Source organism: Stegostoma tigrinum, chromosome 40, assembly GCF_030684315.1.
Source record: "Stegostoma tigrinum isolate sSteTig4 chromosome 40, sSteTig4.hap1, whole genome shotgun sequence".
Classification (NCBI taxonomy): Eukaryota; Metazoa; Chordata; class Chondrichthyes; order Orectolobiformes; family Stegostomatidae; genus Stegostoma; species Stegostoma tigrinum.
In genome coordinates, this window is record NC_081393.1 from 17,154,033 (window position 1) to 17,173,447 (window position 19,415).

The 19,415-nt window shown below is 45.8% G+C and overlaps 1 protein-coding gene across 7 annotated transcripts in view; it reads left to right on the forward strand.

The window, feature by feature from the left end:
- Positions 1–19,415, forward strand: part of LOC125448161 (2-oxoglutarate dehydrogenase complex component E1) — a 77,672-nt gene that overhangs the window by 15,411 nt on the left and 42,846 nt on the right. For 4 of the 7 annotated variants that reach the window (XM_048523239.2, XM_048523241.2, XM_048523243.2 and 1 more), the window contains exons 3-4: positions 12,212–12,400; positions 13,958–14,060. In XM_048523239.2, coding sequence (XP_048379196.1) covers positions 12,212–12,400; positions 13,958–14,060 — 292 coding nt within the window. Of the gene's footprint in view, positions 1–2,552; positions 2,656–12,211; positions 12,401–13,736; positions 13,837–13,957; positions 14,061–19,415 lie in introns of all 7 variants that reach the window. The other 3 variants (XM_048523242.2, XM_048523244.2, XM_059641112.1) reach the window with 2 other exon arrangements.

Consider the following 19,415-nt stretch of genomic DNA (forward strand, 5'->3'; position numbering starts at 1 on the left):
GCTGGAGTACTGTGTGCTCAGTTCTGGTCCCCATACTGAGATCAGAGCTGATCTGATCAACCTCAACTCCACTTTCTTACATTTTCCCCAGAACCCTTGATTTCCTTACTGATGATAAAAAATTTGCCAGTCTCCGTTTTGAATATACTTTGTGCAGTTCTGGTCCCCACACTAAAGGAAGGATGGGTTGCACTGGAGACGGCGCAGAGAAGATTCACCAGGATGTTGCCAGGGACAGACCACTTTAGCGATGGGAGAGCCTGGATAAACTGGGGTTGTTTTCTTTGGAGCAGAGAAGGTCGGCGGGGTGGGGGGAAGAGTGGGAGATGAATTTGATATAGGTGTGCTAGATTATGAGGGTTACGGACAGGGGGATAGAAAGCAGCAGTTCTCCTTAGTTGAAGAGTCAATAACAAGGTGGAAAGCAGGAGGCTTAGAGGGGATTTGAGGAAAGATCTCTTCAGCCAAAGGATGGTGGGGATCTGGAATGCACTGCCTGGGAGGGTAGTTGTGGCTGGAAATCTGTCTTTTTTTGTGGGGTGGGGGGGGGGGGGGGCGCAAAAAAAAAGTCCTTGGAATGTCATAATGTTTAAAGCTCTTGGCCTAGTGCTAAAATGTGAAATTATTATTGGTAGGCTAGTGCTGACTGAATGGGTCAAAGGACCTGTTCTGTGCTGTGTGATTCTATTGTAAGGCATTTCGTAATGAAATGGGAAATCTCAACTGAATACATGGTCTATGCCCCTTAAAGCCATAGTCCATCAACACTGTACTGAACTGTAGCCCAGTCTCGAGCCCTGAATTGGGAGGCAGTGGCAGGGTTGGAATCAACTGAGTGATGTCGGAAGCCAAAATGACAGAAATCGATCGATGGTGTCCGCCTCTGGAGATAGCACGAGGGCAGCATCAAAGACCTTGAAGGAGGCTTGTGCAGGCTTAACACTGGATGGGTTGAATGTACTCACATGTAAACATTTCAGTTTTTGGCACCGCACAGTAGTCTCAGCACTGATGTTGCCAGTCTGAATGTCACATGCCTCCTTGAGTGGTCTATTTTTAGTCAGTTGAAGGTCACCAGAGGATGTGTGATGTTTGTTGCAGCAGGGATCCGATTATACCAACAGTCTAATGTGCGAGAATCAGATCTCCGACACGGCCTCACTTCTTCATCTGATTGTCACAAAACAAAAAGATTCAAAGCTGAGGTTGTTGCCCAGAAAATGAATTGTAGTTTCTTTTGGAGCCAGGTCAAAAAGTTCCACCTAGTTAAAAGACACAATTGGAGAGGAAAGAGGTCCCAGCTATGGTTGGCTGTCACCAGGTACCCATAAAACATTAGTGCTGGGCCAGTCTGCTCTGCCACTCGCTGCAACCATGGCTGTTCTGATAATCTCCAACTCCATTTACGTGCCTTTTTTTTTTTGCCTCAAAACCCTTGCTCCCGACACTGATAACCTAACACATGGGCACAGGATGCAATGAATTATTTGCAGAGAGGGAAGGAGGGAGGAAAATCGCCACTTTGAATTAAGAAAAAGTGTAACTTAATCCTTTATCGAATGAGCTTTGGCTCATGCGATCTACCTGAGGTTGGGGAACATTGGAATAGGACTCCCGTGTGTGTCATCTGTTCCTGGCTGTGGGGAATTATGACAAGGTGGCATGTTGGATCGGTGTCTGATTTGCTGTGCAGATAGGATCGGCTGACTGTGTGCTGTAGTTGAGGCAGCAAACAGCGGTGGTGGCAGAAGGAGCCTGAGGCCTGTGTCACTTCAAACGAAATGGCCTCATGGGGCTGTGGGAGACCTCAAGTGCCAAGTATTAAGGGCCAGATTCAAGGTCACCAAACATAACCATGTCAGTTTGAACAGACAACATTGCAGTGTCTGACTAAAGGGTTTGAACGCCTGCATGTTGTGTATTTTACAGATAATTTTCCAGATAAATGCAGCACTTGGGTAGCTGAAAGGATATTTTGGCTGTAGCTGGTTGACAGTCAAGAACAGGAGGAGGTTTATTTCATCAATAGTACTGCAGTTGAGGTCAGGAATAACTGAGCTGCTGTTATATAGCACGGAAACAGACCCTTTGGTCCAACCAGTCTGTGCCAACCAAAATCCCGTACTAATTAGTCCCATCGTTCTGTGCTTGGCCCATATCCCTCCAAAGCTGCGTTATTCATGTACTTATCCAAATGTCTTTTAAACATTGTAACCGTGCCCACATTCTCCACTTGCTCTTGAAGTTCATTCCTCGCGCGAACCATTCTGTTTGTTTTCAATATAAAAAGTTGCCCTTTTTTTTAAATCTTTCTCCTCTCTCCTTAAAAATATGTCCCTTCAACCTGAACTCCTGCACTGAAGGGAAAAGACCCCTTATCTATACCCCTCACAATCTTATAAACCTCTAAGGTCATCTTGTCAGCCTCCAACACTGCAGAGAAAAGAAGTCTCCGCCTCTCCCCATAACTGAAACCCCCACCCAATCCCAACAATATCCTGGTAAATCTCTTCTGAACACTCTCCAGTTTAATAATATCCTTCCTATAACAGGGCGACCAGAACGGGGCACGGTGCTCCAGAAGAGACCTCACCAATATCCTGTACAGCCTCAACACGTCGTCTCAACTCCTATATCAAAGGTCTGAGCAATAAGGTGAGTGTGCTGAATGCCTTCCTCACCATCCTGTCTACATGTGACACAAACTTCAAAGAAGTAAGTACCTGAACCCCTAGGTGTCTCTGTTCTACAACACTACTCAAGGCCCTACTTTTAATTGTACAAGCCCTGCCCTTGTTTGTTTTTTTATCAAAATACAACACCTTGCATTAATTCAAATTAAACTCCATCTGTCACTCTTCAGCCCATTGACCCAATTGATCAAGATCTCTTTGTGACCTTAGATGACTTACTTCACTGTCCACTGTCCAATGTCCCACTAATTTCCCACAAACTCACTAACCATGCCTTTTATAGTCTCATCTAAATCACTTACGTAACAACGAACAAAAGCAGACCCAGCGCTAATCCTGGTGGATCACCGCCTGTCACAGTTCTCCAGTCCGAAAAATAACCCTTCACCCCCTTCTGTGTCCTGCTGTTAAGCCAATTTTATATTCGATTGGCAAGCCCACCCTGAATACCTATTGACTTAACTTTATTAACTTGGCTAGAATGCAGAACGTTGTCAAAGGCCTCACTAAATTTGGGGCGGTAATTATGCATTTGTCTCCCAACAATAGGTGTGGGAGTGCGGGCTTCAGATTTCCATATGGCGGTATACTGCATGAGTTTCATTTTCATTCTAGTTGATGTAAATTAGTTGCTAAGGGAAGAGAATGTGCAGAGACTCTCTGATATTGTATTGAGAGCTCCACTGGCTAGGTTAGTAATGGTTACCCAACCCCCAAATACCCGAGAGAGGATGCTGGAGCAAGAAAAGCTAGGGGCTGGAAAACTCAGCCGCTCTGGTGGCCTCTGGAAAGAGAAGGCGAATTAATGTTTCTGTTCGGTGTATTTCTCCTTCAGAATGGAGGTGGTGATGAGTTGCTGCGCTCCATTATTTAGGGATGCCCACAGTGCCGTTGGGGAGGGAGTTTAGTTTAGATTAGATTAGATTCCCTACAGTGTGGAAACAGGCTGTTCGGCCCAACAAGTCCACACCACCCCTTGAACCATCCCCCTACAACCCACACACCACTGAACGCTATGGGCAATTTAGCATGGCCAATTCCCCCTAGCCCACGCATCTTTGGACTGTGGGAGGAAACCGGAGCACCCGGAGGAAACCCGCGCAGACGCGGGGGGAATGTGCAAACTCCACACACAGTCGCCCAAGGCTGGAATCGAACCCGGAGTTACAGGACTTTGACCTACTGACTCTGTAGGAACGGCCAGTATATTTCCAAGTCTTAATCAATTGGGTCAATGGGCTGAAGGGTGGCAGGTGGAGTTTAATTTGCATAAATACGAGGTAAAACAAACAAGGACAGGACTTAATACAATTAAAAGTAGAGCCTTAGGTAGTGTTGTAGAAGAGAGAGGGTTTGAGGTACATGATTCTTTGAAGTTTGCATGTAAACAGGCGTGTAAGAAGGCCTTTAGCACACTTGCCTTCATTGCTTAGGCCTTTGAGTACAGGAGTTGGGACGTCATGTTGAGGTTGTACAGGACATTGATGAGGCCTCTTCTGGAGCACTGTGTCCAGTTCTGCTTCCCCAGTTATAGTAAGGGTGTTATTAAACTGGAGAGGGCTCAGAAGAGTGTTGCCGGGAATGGAGGGTTTGAGATATAGGGGTAGGCTGGCGACTTCCTTCACTGGAGTGTAGGAGGTTGAGGGGGTGACCTTAGAGGTTTATAAAATCACGAGGGGTATAGATAGGGTTAATGGCAGTTGTCTTTTCCCTCGGGTTGGGGCATTCGATACTAGGAGGCATAATTTTAAGGTGAGGAAAAGAAGACACGAGGGGTGATTTGTTTTAACACCGAGTGGCTTGTGTGTGGAATGAACTTCAGCAGGAAGTGGTGCGTGTGGGTACAGTTACAACATCTGAAAAACCTGTGAATTTTTGAAGAAAAAATGTTTTGAGGTATATGGGCCAAGTGCAGATCGGTGGGACTGTATTAGTTTGGGATTATGGTTGGCATGGACTGGTTGGACCAAAAGATCTGTTCCCATGCCTGATGACTCTCTTAATCTGAAAGTCAGGATGATGAGTGGCTCAGAGGGGAACTTGCCGGGGGTGGTATTCCCATGTATCTGCTGCCCTTGTCCTTCTAGATTAAAGTGGTTGTGGGATTGGAAGGTACTTGGTGAGTTTGACCATAAGACGAAGGGGCAAAAGTACACCGTTTGCCCCACTGACTCTACTCCCCATTCAATGAGATCTGAGCTGAGCTGAGCTGATCAACCTTAACTCCACTTTCTTGCATTTTCCCTATAATCCTTGATTTCCTTTCTGATGAAAAATTTTCAAGTCTCAGTTTTGAATTACTTGCTAACCAGCCTTGACAGCCCTATGTGGTCAAGCGTTATACAGATTCACTACCCTTAGAGGAAAAAAAAATTCCTCCTTATCTCTATCCCAACTGGACAAAGCTTTGCTGTCGCATTATAATCTCTGACCCATATCACTTACACAAGGCTAAGCAACTTTTCCACCGCCTCCTAAGAATGTGTGTATATGTATGTTTCAGTAGGTCGCCTCTTGTTCTTCTAACCTCCAGTGAGTACAGATCCAATCTACTCAACGTCTCCTCAGAAGACAGTCCCTCCATACTTGGGGTCCTCGTCGTAAACTTTCTCTGGACTGCTTCCAATTCCAGTCTTTCTTTCATTGGGTAAGAGCCCCAAAACTGTTCACAGTATTCCACCTGTGGTCTGACTAGCGCCTTGTACAGCTTTAACAAAATCTCCCTATTTTTAATACTTCATTCCCTCTGAAATAAAGGCCAATGTTTCATTGACCTTCCCTAATCCAGGCTGAACTTGGACACTGACTTTTCATGATTCATGCACAAGACACTCACATTCTTGTCTTCTGTTGCTTCCTGTTGCCTTCATTTAAGTCATTCAAAAGTCATCAGTTCCTTTTCTTCGCAAAGTGCATAATGTCACAATTTATATTCCATCTGCAAAGTTTTTGTCCACTCCCTAACCTGCGGACTCTGTTATCTTCACCACTTGCTTTGCCATCTCTTTTTACTATCTTATCTGTATTACATTCCCTCGTGCAAGTCACCAAAACATATTGCAATTAATTAATTATAGCCCCAGCATTGATTCCTGTGGCACTTGAATACACTTTGCCATCATGAAAATGTCCCTTCCCCCCTCCCTCCCCACACACACACACTATTAGTTAGCCAATTCTCTGTCTATGCTCGTTTATATCCCCAAATCCAGTGGGGTGTTGCCTTGTTAATTAGCCTTCCCAAACGTCTTTTGGAAATATTTAACCCGACAACCTTCCTGGAGCTTCATATTCCTCTAACCGGCCCATCTCGCAATGCTCCTTCCTCATTGAAGCCTTGTCCAAACTATGAGTCACTGTTTCCTCTTGCCTTGGCAGTGGGAAATACTTGGATCATTTGTCACTGTTGAACCAGTGCTTTTACCAGCACAAGCTGTTATTGAGCAAGGAGCTGTTGTGCAGTCATCCAAGGGTGTGGTTTAAGTTTGGGGATGTTAGGTTTCAGAATAGCTTTCCATAGCTGGCTCTAAATGGGGAAAATTAAATGTGACAGAACCTTTTGCTCCGGTTGTTGAGCTGAGGGCCCTCTTTGGAGACGTGATAAGTTGTGAAATGGCTGCCAGGATGATCTGGACTGTGTGTGTGTGTGGCATGGGAATTCAGGGGTAAACGATGTTTTGTTAGTGGTCGTTTTGAGACAATTGGATCGCAATAATGAAAATTATTGACTATATGCCTCCATTACAGTGAAACAAATAGTGGACCGTTGTCACATGTTGGGGGCAGATAAGGTTGTGATTTTTTTCAAAAATAGGCTGCGTGACTTGAACCTACATTGTACTCACTCGCAAAGTGGTTTGACATCCCTCCAAGCTTTGAAGAATTTTCACAGGAATTTGCCTGTTGCTGCTGGCCAGACATCTGAGCAGGCCAGTGATTTGCAGTCAGTTTGGCTTTTTTTAATAAAAAAAACCAAAAGACCTGCAGATGCTGTAAATCAGGAACAAAAACAGAAGATGCTGGAAAAGCTCAGCAGGTTTGGTAGTATTTGTGAAGGAGAAAACAGTTAACGTTTCGGGTCTGGTGACCCTTCCTCGGAAATGTTGGGCATTGTGCAGAGGTAATCTGCAGATCTCAAGGTGACTCTCCTTGACCTACCTTCCCTCAGCTGGTTGCTGACAATGGTCATTATGTTAGTGAGCCAAACAGTTTTTTAATGCTATCTCCAATGCTTCCTTCTTCCAGAAACTTCACTGGCAAGGCCATTGCCCATCCCTAATAAGTGCGAGATGATGCACTTTGGAAGAAGAAACACAATGAGGGAATATTTAATGAAGGGCAGGTTACTGGGGTACTTAGAGGAGCAGAGGGTTTTTGGAGTAATTATTCAGATCCCTGAAGTCGGCAGAGGATATGATTAGGATAGTAAAGAAAGCCTAAGTGACGCTTGCTTTCATCAGTCAAGGTACAGAGAATAAGAGCAAGGAGGTAATGTTGGTGTTGTACTGAGTGTTGGTCAGGCCACAGCTGGAGGACTGTGTGCTGTTTTGTTCACATCAATACAAGTCCGATGTGATTGCACTAGATGGGGTGCAGAGGAGGTTCACTAGGATGTTGCCTGGGATGGAGAAATTGAGCTATAATGAGAGACTGGATTGACTTGAATTGTTTTCTTAAGAGAAGGTGAGGGGTGCGCGGGGTGAATAGAGAGCAGCTACTCCCCTCAGTTGAGGGCATAGGGTAAGGAGCAGGAGATTGAGGGGATTTGGGGAAAAGCTGGGTGGTGGGAGCCTGGATTGCACTGCCTGGGAAGGTCGTGGAGGCTAGAAACCTTACAACCCTTTTAAAAGAAACACTGGATGATTACCTCAAAAGCCATAATCTTTGAGGTTACAGGACAAGTGCAGGAAATTAGGACTGGCGCATTTTTAGTGGCGGATATTTCAGTGCGGACTTGATAGGCTGCTGTATGAATCTATGAATTTAATTGTTGAGCCTAGCTAGGCCAGAGTCCAGAACACCGCTATAGGTTTGGAGTCATGTATTGGCCATACTGGGTAAGGACAGCAGATTTCTGTTGGTAAATTAGATAGGTTTTCTTTTCTTCCAACAGTCAATGATAGTTTCATGGTCACTGTGGCCAAAACTAGCTTTTAGTTGCAAATTTTAAGCTTTGAATTTAATCCCCACCAGTAGCCACGGTGGGATTCGAACTCATTGCCCCACCGAGGGTCAGCTTATCCCCTCCAGTGACGTTATCTTCAGGCCACTGTCTCCCCTGTTGACCCGTCTCTCTGGTGGTGGTGAGGTGACGGCACCAAGATTCTTCCTTTCTCATCCTCCAGGATCTCGCCTTTCAAAATAGCAAATGAAAATTACAAGCACGAGTAAAGACCTGAACTTGTTTTGTGGGCGAATCATTCTCTGGTAATGGTCTTGGTTTGACCTGGTCATCTTGAAATAGACCCTTGGGCCCCTTTTTAATTTTGCTGTAAACTGTGTTTGCTTTCACACCTGAAGCCTGTGTCTCGGCTACAGTAATAATGCCAAAGTATCAATAGCTTCTCCTGTGGACCAGGCCTGGGTACAGATGTAGTGGAATGATGAGGAATTGCAGAATGCTGATGGTGCCCTGTTTGTTCTTGACAGTGCAGTCACATTGCTTCCCAGCAGGGAAATGGCTAGCCTATCTCTGTCATGGTCAATATGAAAGATTTCTCTGCACTCGTACAGAGCAAGGTTCTGTCTGCACTGCCCCAGTAAATCTTTTCCAGATCTACAATCACAATCTTAGCTCAGTAAAACACTGGGCTCCACTCTTGTACATCTGTGTGTCCATCTGCCTTTGTTAGGTGAGCAGGAAATCACATTCCAAAGTGACCACGCAGAATGCGGGCATGGATACTTCCTTAATGTAATCAAAAGTGGACTAAGCAGCAAAATCTACCGTCTACATTATCACTGCCAACATGGCACAAAAGGGAGAAACCGGTCAAGCGAAGCCAGCTTCTGTCACCATAAACAGTTTTATCAACTTTGTTTGTCAGCCGGGCCTCAGAGTGAATGATTTGCACAAGATGGACCCTTCCCTTAGCTGCTTGATTGATACTTTACGCATTCTCCTATATTCTGGCAGTTCGCTCCCAAGGCCATAAGAATCTTGAGCAGGATCGGGCCATTTAGCCCCTTGAACTGCTATTGCCATTGAGTGGCGATTGCATTGGTGTTAATTCCACTTCTGCAGGCTGCTGATGCTTGACTCCCTTGTCACCGTAAAACGCTATTGACTGATAGCCCTTTGTTTGGGCAAGCAAGCTTCGCAGGTTTCTGACCCTGAGAGAAACTGATTCCTCCCCAGTCATCCTTTCATCTCTAATGAGCTGTAACGTGGAAAGACATCTTTAATCGGCCTAAAATCGTGAGAAGACTTGTGTTTGATCTTGTATAGGGAGAGGCTGAACAGGCTGGAGCTCTTTTCCCAGGGGTATTGGATGCTAAGGAGTGACCTTTTTGAGGTTTAATAAATCATGAGGGGCATAGACAGGGTGAATAGCCAAGGTCATCTTCCCCAGGTTAGTGAAGTCCCAAATTTTGAGCATACATTTGAAATGAGAGGGGAAGGATTTAAAAGGGCCCTGAGGGACAACGTTTTGACACAAAGGTGATGCATATACGGAATAATCTGTTGGAGAAAGTGGAGGAGGCTGGTACAATTAAAAAGGCATCTGCCTGGGTATATGAGGGATATATGCCAAAGCAGGCACACGAGACAAGATTAGTTTCGGATATCTGGTTGGCATGGACGAGCTGTTTGTGCTATACGACTCTAATAGAAAAGCAGAAGGCTGTGGTTCAGAAGAATCCTGGGTAACCTGGGCTGTGAATCACACATGGTTAGTGACTAGGAAGGCTAAAGGAATGTTGGCCTTTGGGAAATGGCGTATGAAAGGAGGGGGAAGCCTTGTGATGAATGCATTTAGCATGAGTGAAACTGCAGCTGGAGTGAAATTGTGCTCTCCTTATTTATAGATAGGTATGTTTGGTGTTGGAAAGGAGGGAAAATGCAATAAGCTGGTTTTTGGGTTGAACGTGTTTGTCTTATGAGGACAGTTTAGACCCATATTTACTGAGTTCAGATTAGAGGGAGTGACGCAACCTTCTGAAATGTAACCAGAGATGAGAAATCCGTCCTTCAGAGGGTTCCAAGCTGCTGGAATTCTCTCCCCTAGGAAGCAGTGATGGGGGGAGGGGAAGGGAGGTGGCTAGGTCACTGAATATGTTAAGACAATTTTTAATCTAGTCCTGGGCTTAGCCTCTGGGGAGTCTGTTTTGAATTGTTTGATACTGTAAGGCACCCTTTTGATTAAAATGCACTTGGAGTACTTGTGTTTGTCAGCACTTTGCAACAATAAACTAAGGTGAGAGTGTCACAAGCAGTGCCATCTGAATCTTACTAGTTTTGTAGCTGTCAGCATGGATTGCTGCTCCACTCTGTGAATGTGACCCTGCAGCTGATGTTACCTACAGCCAGGCTGAGTCAAGGACAGGGCAAAGGGCTGTCTTTCCCCCCTCACCCGACTGGGCGTCCTGATGGTTGACCAGTCAACCGTACTCTGGCCCGCTACCAAAAAACAGGAGCCACTGGGCTTAGTGTGAGGTAGCCCTGATGGATCAGTTGCCTCTCTCCTTCTGTTGACACTGGCGTTGAGACCAGCTGTGGCGCAGAGGGATCTTGGTATCCTTGGCCTTGAGTCCCAAGAAGGTAATGTGCAGCTGCAGCAAGTGATGAAGAAGGCTGAAGGAATGGTGACATTTATTGAGAGGGGAATGTAAAGTTGCCACAGTCCAAAAGCTCTGTCATTGAAGAGCGAGTCGACTGGTGGTTAGTTTAACCAGAGGGGCTGCCACAACTCGGGCGAGAGGAGAGGTCAAGAAGGAGAATCCTTCTGTCAGCCAGTGCGGGAAATGAGCCTGGGCTGCTGATGTCACTCTGCTTTGCAACCAGGCCAACTAATCAAACCAACTCTTGAATAAAAAGGACCTTTTTCATCAGTACTGAGACAATATCTGGATTACTATTGGATCATTTCGGGTTCCTTATTAAAGAAAGGCTCAAAGTGTGTTAGAAGCAGCTGAGAAGTTCTGTCAACTGACTTCTAGAGATCCTTAGGGTTTTGTGAGAAGGTTGGGCAGGATGGGCCTGTATTCATTGGCGTTTAGAAGAATGCAAGACAGTCTGCTTGAAGTGTACGAGATCCTGAGGAGACTTGGTAGAATAGATGCTGAGAGAATGTTCTGAGAGAGACTAAAACTGGGGGGCACACCTTGAAAGCAGAGGCAGGACTTTACGCTTAATGGTAAGATCCTGTGGAGTGTTGCCAAACAGAGACTTTGGAGCAGGTTCATAGTTCTTTGGAAGTGAAGTCACAGGTAGACAGGGCGGTGAAGTAGATGTTTAGTGTGCTTGCCTTTATTGGTCAGTGCATTGAGTTTAGGAGTTGGGAGGGTCATGTTGCAGCTATACAAGGCATTGATGCCATTTTTGGAATACTGCTTTCAATTCTGGTCACCCTGCTATAGGAAGGATGTTGTGAAACTTGAAAGGGTTCAGAAAAGATTTACAAGGATGTTGCCAGGTTGAAGGGTTTGACCTGTAGGGAGAGACTGAATAAGCTGGGGTTATTTTCCCTAGAACATGGGAGGCTGATAGAAATCATGAGGGGTATGGATCGAGTGAATGGCATGGTCTTTTTCCCAAGGATAGTGGGGTCCAAAACTAGAGGTGAGAAGGGAAAGATTTAGAACGGACCTGAGGGGCAACTTGTCACGCAAACGGTGGTGCATGTGTGGAATGAGCTGCCAGAGGAGGTGCTGCAAGCTGGTACAAATTACTTTTAAACGGCATCTGGTTGGGTACACGAATAGGACGGGTTTAGAGGGATATGAGCTAAATGCTGACAAATTGGAGTAGATTAATTTAGTTTAGAATAAATCGTCGGCATAGCAAAGTTGGACCGAAGGGTCGATGTCTGTACTATATACCTCCTAAGTTAGAGGTGAGAGTAGTTTTAACTTTGGATAGATCCTTGACTAACTGGGGTCAAACAGAGTTAAGGTTATGCAGGAAAGTGGCGGAGGGCCATACGGAATGACCTGCTCCTGCTTCTGGTTCATACTGGTATAGGCTGACTCTAGGGTGTGCCCAGCATGGAATACTCTGTTATATTAATGCACATTGCTCAAATCTCTTCTCATTTTAAGTGATTCAATCACATCTGCTTGGGATTAGGTGTTTGATTCCAAAAACATTTGAAACAGATTGGATAGGTTCTTGGTGGTTTGGAGACGCTATATATAATTGTCAAGTTGGAGTCAGTTACTAAGATTGGCGTGCGATGTGATTACCCTGACCTCAAACAGATTTTGCATCACTGTGTCTAAAGGTTGAATCTCCTGCTCTGGCATTCTGAAGTTGCGATATCTCCATTTTTCTGTTCTCCCCCACCCTCCCTCCACAGTCTTGGGATGTATTCTTCCGAAATGCCAACGCGGGAGCGCCACCAGGCACAGCTTACCAAAGTCCTCCGCCGTTGGGTGCCAGCATGGCGTCTCTGTCCAGTGCCCAGTCCGTGGTGGTGGCTCAGCCCAATGTGGACAAGTTGGTGGAGGATCACCTGGCAGTACAGTCGCTCATCAGAGCTTACCAGGTAACCGTCAGAAAGGTGGGCAGTCAGAGGGAAGGTCCTGGTTTCATAAGCAGTTCCCCTTGCTTGTCGTCGGGCCTGCTGTCACTTTGTCAGCCTACAGGCGAGTCCATGCTCATCAGTTCAAAGGCTCATACACGGCGGCCTGCGTAGCTCCTAAGGTGAAGCTGGTGTGTATGTGCGTCTTGGGGCCTACCAAGCATGGCAGCCATGGAGAACATAGAACGTTACAGTGCAGTACAGGCCCTTCGGCCCTTGATGTTGCGCCGACCTGTGAAACCAATCTGGAGCCCATCTAACCTACACTATTCCATTATCATCCAAATTGAGTCAATGTGCGGCAATTTTCTCATTGTGACTAACAGCAAACTAACTCATTCTGACAAGTGTCATTGAGTAATAAACAAGACCCCTTTTCCCACTCCCGCTGAGTAGCTGGTGGAATTAAATTTGATAAATCTGGAATTGAAAGCCAGCCTCAGTACGGGTTTCTGTGACAATGGTCTTCGATCTCTGTAAAAGCCCTATCTGGTTAGCCAGTTTGAGATGTCGGCCTGACTGGCAGTAATTAAACTCTGAAAATATTTTGTAAAATAAAAAAAAAAGGCCCATTGAGGGAAGTGAATCTGCCCTCCTTACCCGGTCTGGCCTACACTTGACTCGAGACTCTCAACATCATGATTGACTTGTGAGTGGGTGCTCAGGCGTGAGCACCAAATGTCTGCCTTGCCAGTGTCCACACGTTCTGACGTTCTGGGAAAGAATGGCAGGGAAATGACCTGGTGGCAGCCACGAGGTGAATCTGACAGAGGTGATCAAGGCCATCTTGTGTATGTGTCCCAATCCTCACCATGTTGGTGGTTGGCATAACTGCAGTAGGCATATTAAAGCCCTCTTGCTGGAGATTGGGCGAAATCGGCTGCCTTGCGTTCACGGTTATCACCTCCTCGCTGGCGCCCTGACCTTTCCCGGTCTCTGCCTCCGAACAGGAGGGATCGTTCTATGGCGTGTGTTGATGGTGTCTGCTCAGTTTGGTAAGTCTCGATTAATCTCCTTCCACGCTCAGTTTGTCCAGCCCTGGCAGATGGCGTGCACCCTCAGATGGACCTGTCAAGTATCTGTGACGGTGCCCGCGGAACTGTGAACCTCCAGCCGAGATTGGAGGCCGGCTCCCATGGGCGCGCACATGCGCTCCCCAGCCAGGCCACCTTCCTCCGAGCTGCTGTCATTTGTGACTGGCAGGCCTGTCCGGGGCGTGTTGGAATGTGGGTGTTCTGCATCGATTTGAGGCTCTGTGATGTGCGCAGCTAAAGCCTTGTTCTTGTTTCCCATCCTGCAGGTCAGGGGTCACCACATCTCAAAGCTTGATCCGCTCGGCATTAGCATAGTCGCGTTTGACGAGTCGGGTAATGCTTTTCCAGTCGGGCCCTCCAGCCTTGGTGAGATGCGTTTCGGGACTTTGGTTTGCGTTGACGTAAAAGAAATGTAAAAAAGAACCTCTTCTTTTCTACTCCCTTTGTTCCACTGTCCCCTCCTCTGTTTTCCTTTTCCTGTTTTCAGATACGGGGACATCACGTTGCGCAGCTCGACCCTCTAGGAATCCTGGATGCGGACTTGGATTCGTCCCTTCCAGCTAACCTAGTCACCAGCTCAAACGGACTTGGTGAGGGCTCGAGAGTGGGTGGTCCCCTCTCTCCTCTTTCAGTTTTGGTTTTGGAGCTCCTCTTGTGCCTTTTTTTTCCCTTTGCAAACCCCGCCCCCAACCTGAGTTTTGGCTTGTAGTGTGAAACTGTTAAAAGCATGCATGCACTTTCAAACACTTTGCACCCTTTATCCTGTTTGCCAATGCTGATCCACACCAGGGCTGCACTTTGATACCAGTGCATGAGTGAGACTGTTTTAACCCTCTCCGGCACTTCTCCCATAACCTCTTGACTTGCCACCGCCACCAAATAAAAGCTAAATTGTTTCTATGGGCTATTCAAAATACCATGCCGATTCTTCTGTCAATGAGTCTGCACTTGCTGCAGTAAAGGATTTTATAAACGTCTAACGGATAGGCTGTCAGACTCCAGACATACCAGCTTGCATTTGTTTCAATGAACCTTTTTTTTTCTAAATTGGTCCCAGAGTTTATTGTCGGCCACCGCTTTTCTGCTGAATGTGTGGTTCGATTCATTTCAAAAATGTGTGGCCTTAGTACACCTCCGTCCTGGGGAATTTTAGTTTCTGTTGTACTGAGGACACTTTTTTTTTGCATTTTTCTTTCTCACTGCCTCCCTCTGGTATGAGTTAGCCTTGCACCCAGGTAGCCCTCTTTCTTGGTCAATTCAAGCTGGACGATACATGTAAGGCCGTGCTGCATCCTTTAGCTGGGACGTGAATCAAGATTCAAGAAGTGGTGTTAGTCTCGAGTAAGCTTTCTTTCTGTCTTCCTTCCTCAGCAGATTGGGGTTTGAGGCTGGCACCACCTCTGCCTGTTGTAGTTGACGCCAGGGGACGTGAGACCACAGGAGAAGCTGTGGTAGTTTTGTTTCTGTAGACCACTCCCTCCCCGCCCCAATCCTACTGCCACCCCTAAATTGGCTCTCGCCACCAGCGTCGGCCAGTGCCATCTTGTTTGTACCCTTTGGCAGAAGGGATCTCGCACCTTCCAAAACTCTGCCCTGTCTGCCAAGCTGTGGTAATGGACAGTGCTTTCTTGCTGCAGTGCATGTTATCCCGGGAGCAACTTCATTTGCAGTTGTGCTGTGTCTGCTCACTAATCTGTCAAATGGCCATTAATGCTGGGAGCTTGGCGTCTTGTGTTTGTTTCTTTTTATGCTGACTCGCTCATGTTGCTTGCTGTGAATGTCACGCGTTGCGTGGTGTAAGGACGTTTCCCCATTTGGCTTTGATTCCCGTTCTGACGTGCAGTTGCAGGGGTAAAGCAGCCTGTGTAGGATTTGAACCTAAAACGGTTTGATTCTGAACAAAAGTATCAGGTGGGTTGTCAGACTTCAGACCTACCTGTTTGCTTTTGTTTCGATAATCCTTGTCAATTTTATTTTCAAAATTGGTTCCAGAGTTGTTTGTCTGCTGCTTTTCTGCTGAATGTGGTTCAGTTCATTTGAAAATGGGTGGCTTTAGTACACCTCCCTCCTGATGCATTTTGGGGAATTTTAGCTTTTTTAAAAGAAAACCCAAATTGTCTGTTTCTCCTTGCTATAATCCAGGCCCTCTGAGATTCCTGCCCTAAAGAATACAAACATGGACGAGAGATTTCTTGCCATCTATTTGTCAGACATAGACCCACTGCAAAGTGACACGTTGAGTGAATGGTAAAGGCCAAGCAATGTAGAGACTGGTTTGTACAAACTGTGATGTATAACTCCAGCCTGAAACTTGAACGGCAGACTGCCTTTGAAACAGTAGCCCTCATTTCATTCGTTCACTTAGAATTAGGCAGCGAAAGATTTTTGAGATTTACAAGTAGTTTGTTGTAAATCTATTCCCGAAACCAAGTTGTCACTTGTGGAGAGCTGAGCTCTTGCTGTTTCTTCATGACTCAATCAAATGAGTTTTCAGCATGCCCCGCGAGCAGGTGGGACTTGAACCCAGGCCTCCTGGTCCAGAGGTAGGGCAGCTGCCACTGGTTCATAAGAGACCCAGAGAGCTCAGCTCTTGGAACACCAAGTCAAATGGGTATTGACTCTGGAGGAGGTCTGTCTGAGCCTTGATGGGAGTGGCATTTCTAACTCTGCCAACTTGTTTGCTCGGTTGTATTAGAGAATAAGGCACAGCTTCCTGACATTCTGCAAGCGATTGTGATTTGCCTCTCTCATGTTGTGTTCCTCATGCTTAATTTTAAGCAGCTCAGGGACAAGAGGAAAGGGACTGCATATTGGCTGGAAGACCAAAAGAAATAACATACAAATGTACAGTCATGTCCATATCCTGTCTGAGAATGAGTTAAAATAAGGTTCTTCCGTGCTTTGATTGAGCCTGTGGCAACCCTTTGACTGGTGTATTTCGTTCCAGTCCCTGCAGGATACCCCCTCCCTTTCCCCATCTTCACGGATTTATCCAGTTTTCCCCAAAAGTTAGCTTTAAATCTGTTCCCACCCTCCTTTCAGTTGGTCAATTGTAACTGGCAGCCATTTTAAAAAGGGAAGGTTTTTATGTGCTGCGCCATTATTTTTGTCTGCTCAGGCCTTTACTCCTGGACTCCCCTCCCTAAATTTTGACAACTTTCCCTCTTGCACTCCTCAAACACTCAGCTCCTAAAGCCTGAAACCTGGCTGAGGTCCTGACCTCTCCTGACGTTCCCCTGGCTTGGGTTGTCTTTCCCTTTTGCTGAAGCACTCCCTGCCAGGTGCCTTGGTAACCTTTACTTCCTCGGAGGGGCTAAGTAAATGCAGCTGGTTGGTACTGTAAGAAGAGCAGCTTCAGTTTCTGTTGTCTGTCCACTCAGCTGAAGCCTTCAATCCTTGCTACCACTCTAGTAATTCTCTCCCCGTTTGTAACGCAGTTTAATTCCTGTTTATGTTGAGCCTTAATCTATTTTTATGTGGTCTTTTTGCCTTCTTGATTTTTTCTTCACCCCACTACTCCATTCTACCTGTCGCAGTCGCTTATGACCCGTTTAGATGTAGTCACAGAGCCACACATCACAGAAACAGACCCTTCAGTCTAACCTGTGCATAATCCCAAACTGAACTCCTCCCTCCTGCCGATATTCATCCAAACTTCTCCTACTCATGTACTTATCCAAATGTCTTTTAAGTGTAGCTAACTAGCCACATCCACCACTTCCTCAGGAAGTTCATTCCATGCGCGAACCACTTTGTGTAACAAAAAAAATTGCTCTTCATGTTTTTTAATCTTTTTCCACTCACCTTTTAAAATATGTCCCCTTGTTTTGAAATATCCCGCCCTATAGAAAAAAAATACCTGCCATTCACCTTATCTATATCCCTCAGGATTTTATAAACCCCGAAAAGGTCACCCTCAATGTCCTGTGCTCCAGTAGAAAAAGTCCCAGCCCCCCTTATAACTCAAGCCCTCCGATCCTAGCAAATCTTTTCTGAATCCTTTCTGCTTAATATCCTTCTGATTTATTGTAAAAGTTCTTGTAATTTATTATTGAAGTGAAACTAGAAGTCCCATTAATTGCAGCGCGCTCTCTCGCGCGCGCTCTCTCTCCTACCCCTCTACCTCTGTGTGTGTCTCTCTAGTATGTGTCTAGCCGAGATCCAAATCAGCACCTCTTTGAAGGCTTTCTCTATTCATTCACCATTGCAACTGACATGTTTCGGTTCCCCAGCAGATCCCTTTTCAACTCCGTATATATCACCCCCCTCCTGTTCAATATTTTGTTTCTTGCTTCACCCTATTCTGTCTCTGCTCTGAACTTAATATTATGGTCGCTATTCCCAAAAGGCTTACCCTTTTGAAATGGACTCTGCTGTGCTTCCTTCCCATAGATCCAGTGCTTGATTGACTTATTAATAAAGATTTTGCTGTGAGTAACTCAGGAATTCCTGTCCTCTTCTGAACTTGACCAATGATATCATTCCACAATAATTGGAGCCCTTCCATTATCACAGCCAAGCAAATGTTCTGCTCTGTTTATTTTCTACAATTCAGCTGCCTGCATTAAAGATACAACGGTATGATAGCTTAACATCAATTTCCCCAACTGCGGGGGGCTGGAAATCTGAAAGAGAAGCAGAAATTGCTGGAGGAACTTAGCGAGTCTGGCAGCATCTTTGGAGAGAAAGCAGAGTGAATGTTTTGGGTCCAGTCATCCTTCCTGAGAATAGCTTGCCTTTAACTCCACGTGGATAGGCTCTACAGTACATAAACCTTGCTACAATTAAGCCCTTTTCTCCTGAATAACTTTTAACATGGGAAAGTAAGTGCCCATTCCTCCTCCTCTGATTTAAACATAGGACAGCAGTAATGCCCAGTAGTCACTCATGTCTGCATCTCAATGCTTCTGTATTTATCGTGCTCCACCTGTACCTTCATATCACAAATGGGAAACCCATTGTCATCCACCACGTTATCAGTGTGTCGAACTAAACAGCTGCCATTTGAGCTGGGTTTGCTGTGAATAGATAACAGAGGGAGTCTTGTGCATTTGTTCTCCATGTAAAGCATGACTGCCTGACAACATTTGCTGTTTTGAAAACATCTCCATTTTTAAAACTGTGTCAGTCCTCGAGTATTCTGGCATCGGTTTGTCTGGCCAGATGGGACCTGTCTTTCTACAAACAGTAATGATTTACACTGTACTCTGATTTCTCTCCTCAGCTACACTAGTTTCAACCTCCCAGCAGAGTCCCCCTCTCATGACTGTCATAGAGTCATAGAGGTATGCAGCATGGAAACAGGCCCTTTGGCTCAACTCATCTGTGCCGACCAGGTTTCTTAAACTGAACTGTTCCCATTTGCCTATGTTTGGTCCATATTGGTAAACCTTTCCTATCCGTGTACCTGTCCAAAAGCCTTTAAAATATTGTACCCACCTGTACCCACTTCCTCTGGCAGCTCGCTCCATTCACACACCACTTTCTGCGTGAAAAAGTTACCACTCTGGTCCCTTTTAAATTTTTCCCTACTCCCCTTAAACCCATGCCATCTAGCTTTGGACTCCCCTACACTGGGGAAGATGCCTTGTCTATTCACCTACCTATCTCGTTCCTTATTTAGCTGGAACTTCCCTCAAACCCTATCTCCACACTAAATACTTGAGAGAAGATAGGAACAAGAGTCAGCCATTCAGCCCTTCCAGAGTGTTCCATCACTTATGGCTGACCTGCGGCCCATATCCCTTTTACCTATTGCTTGACAGAAACTTCTCTCTCGGATTTTAGCAATTAGCAATTGAGCTGTCTTTTGTGGAAGCGAGTTGCAGGTTTAAAAATTGCCATTTAGAATTGAACTTGTTTTTGAATAAATGCTCACGTGGGAGGTCAATGAGCAATGCAGTGACTAAATTTACACCCACATCTCAAGTGTTACTTGCACAGTT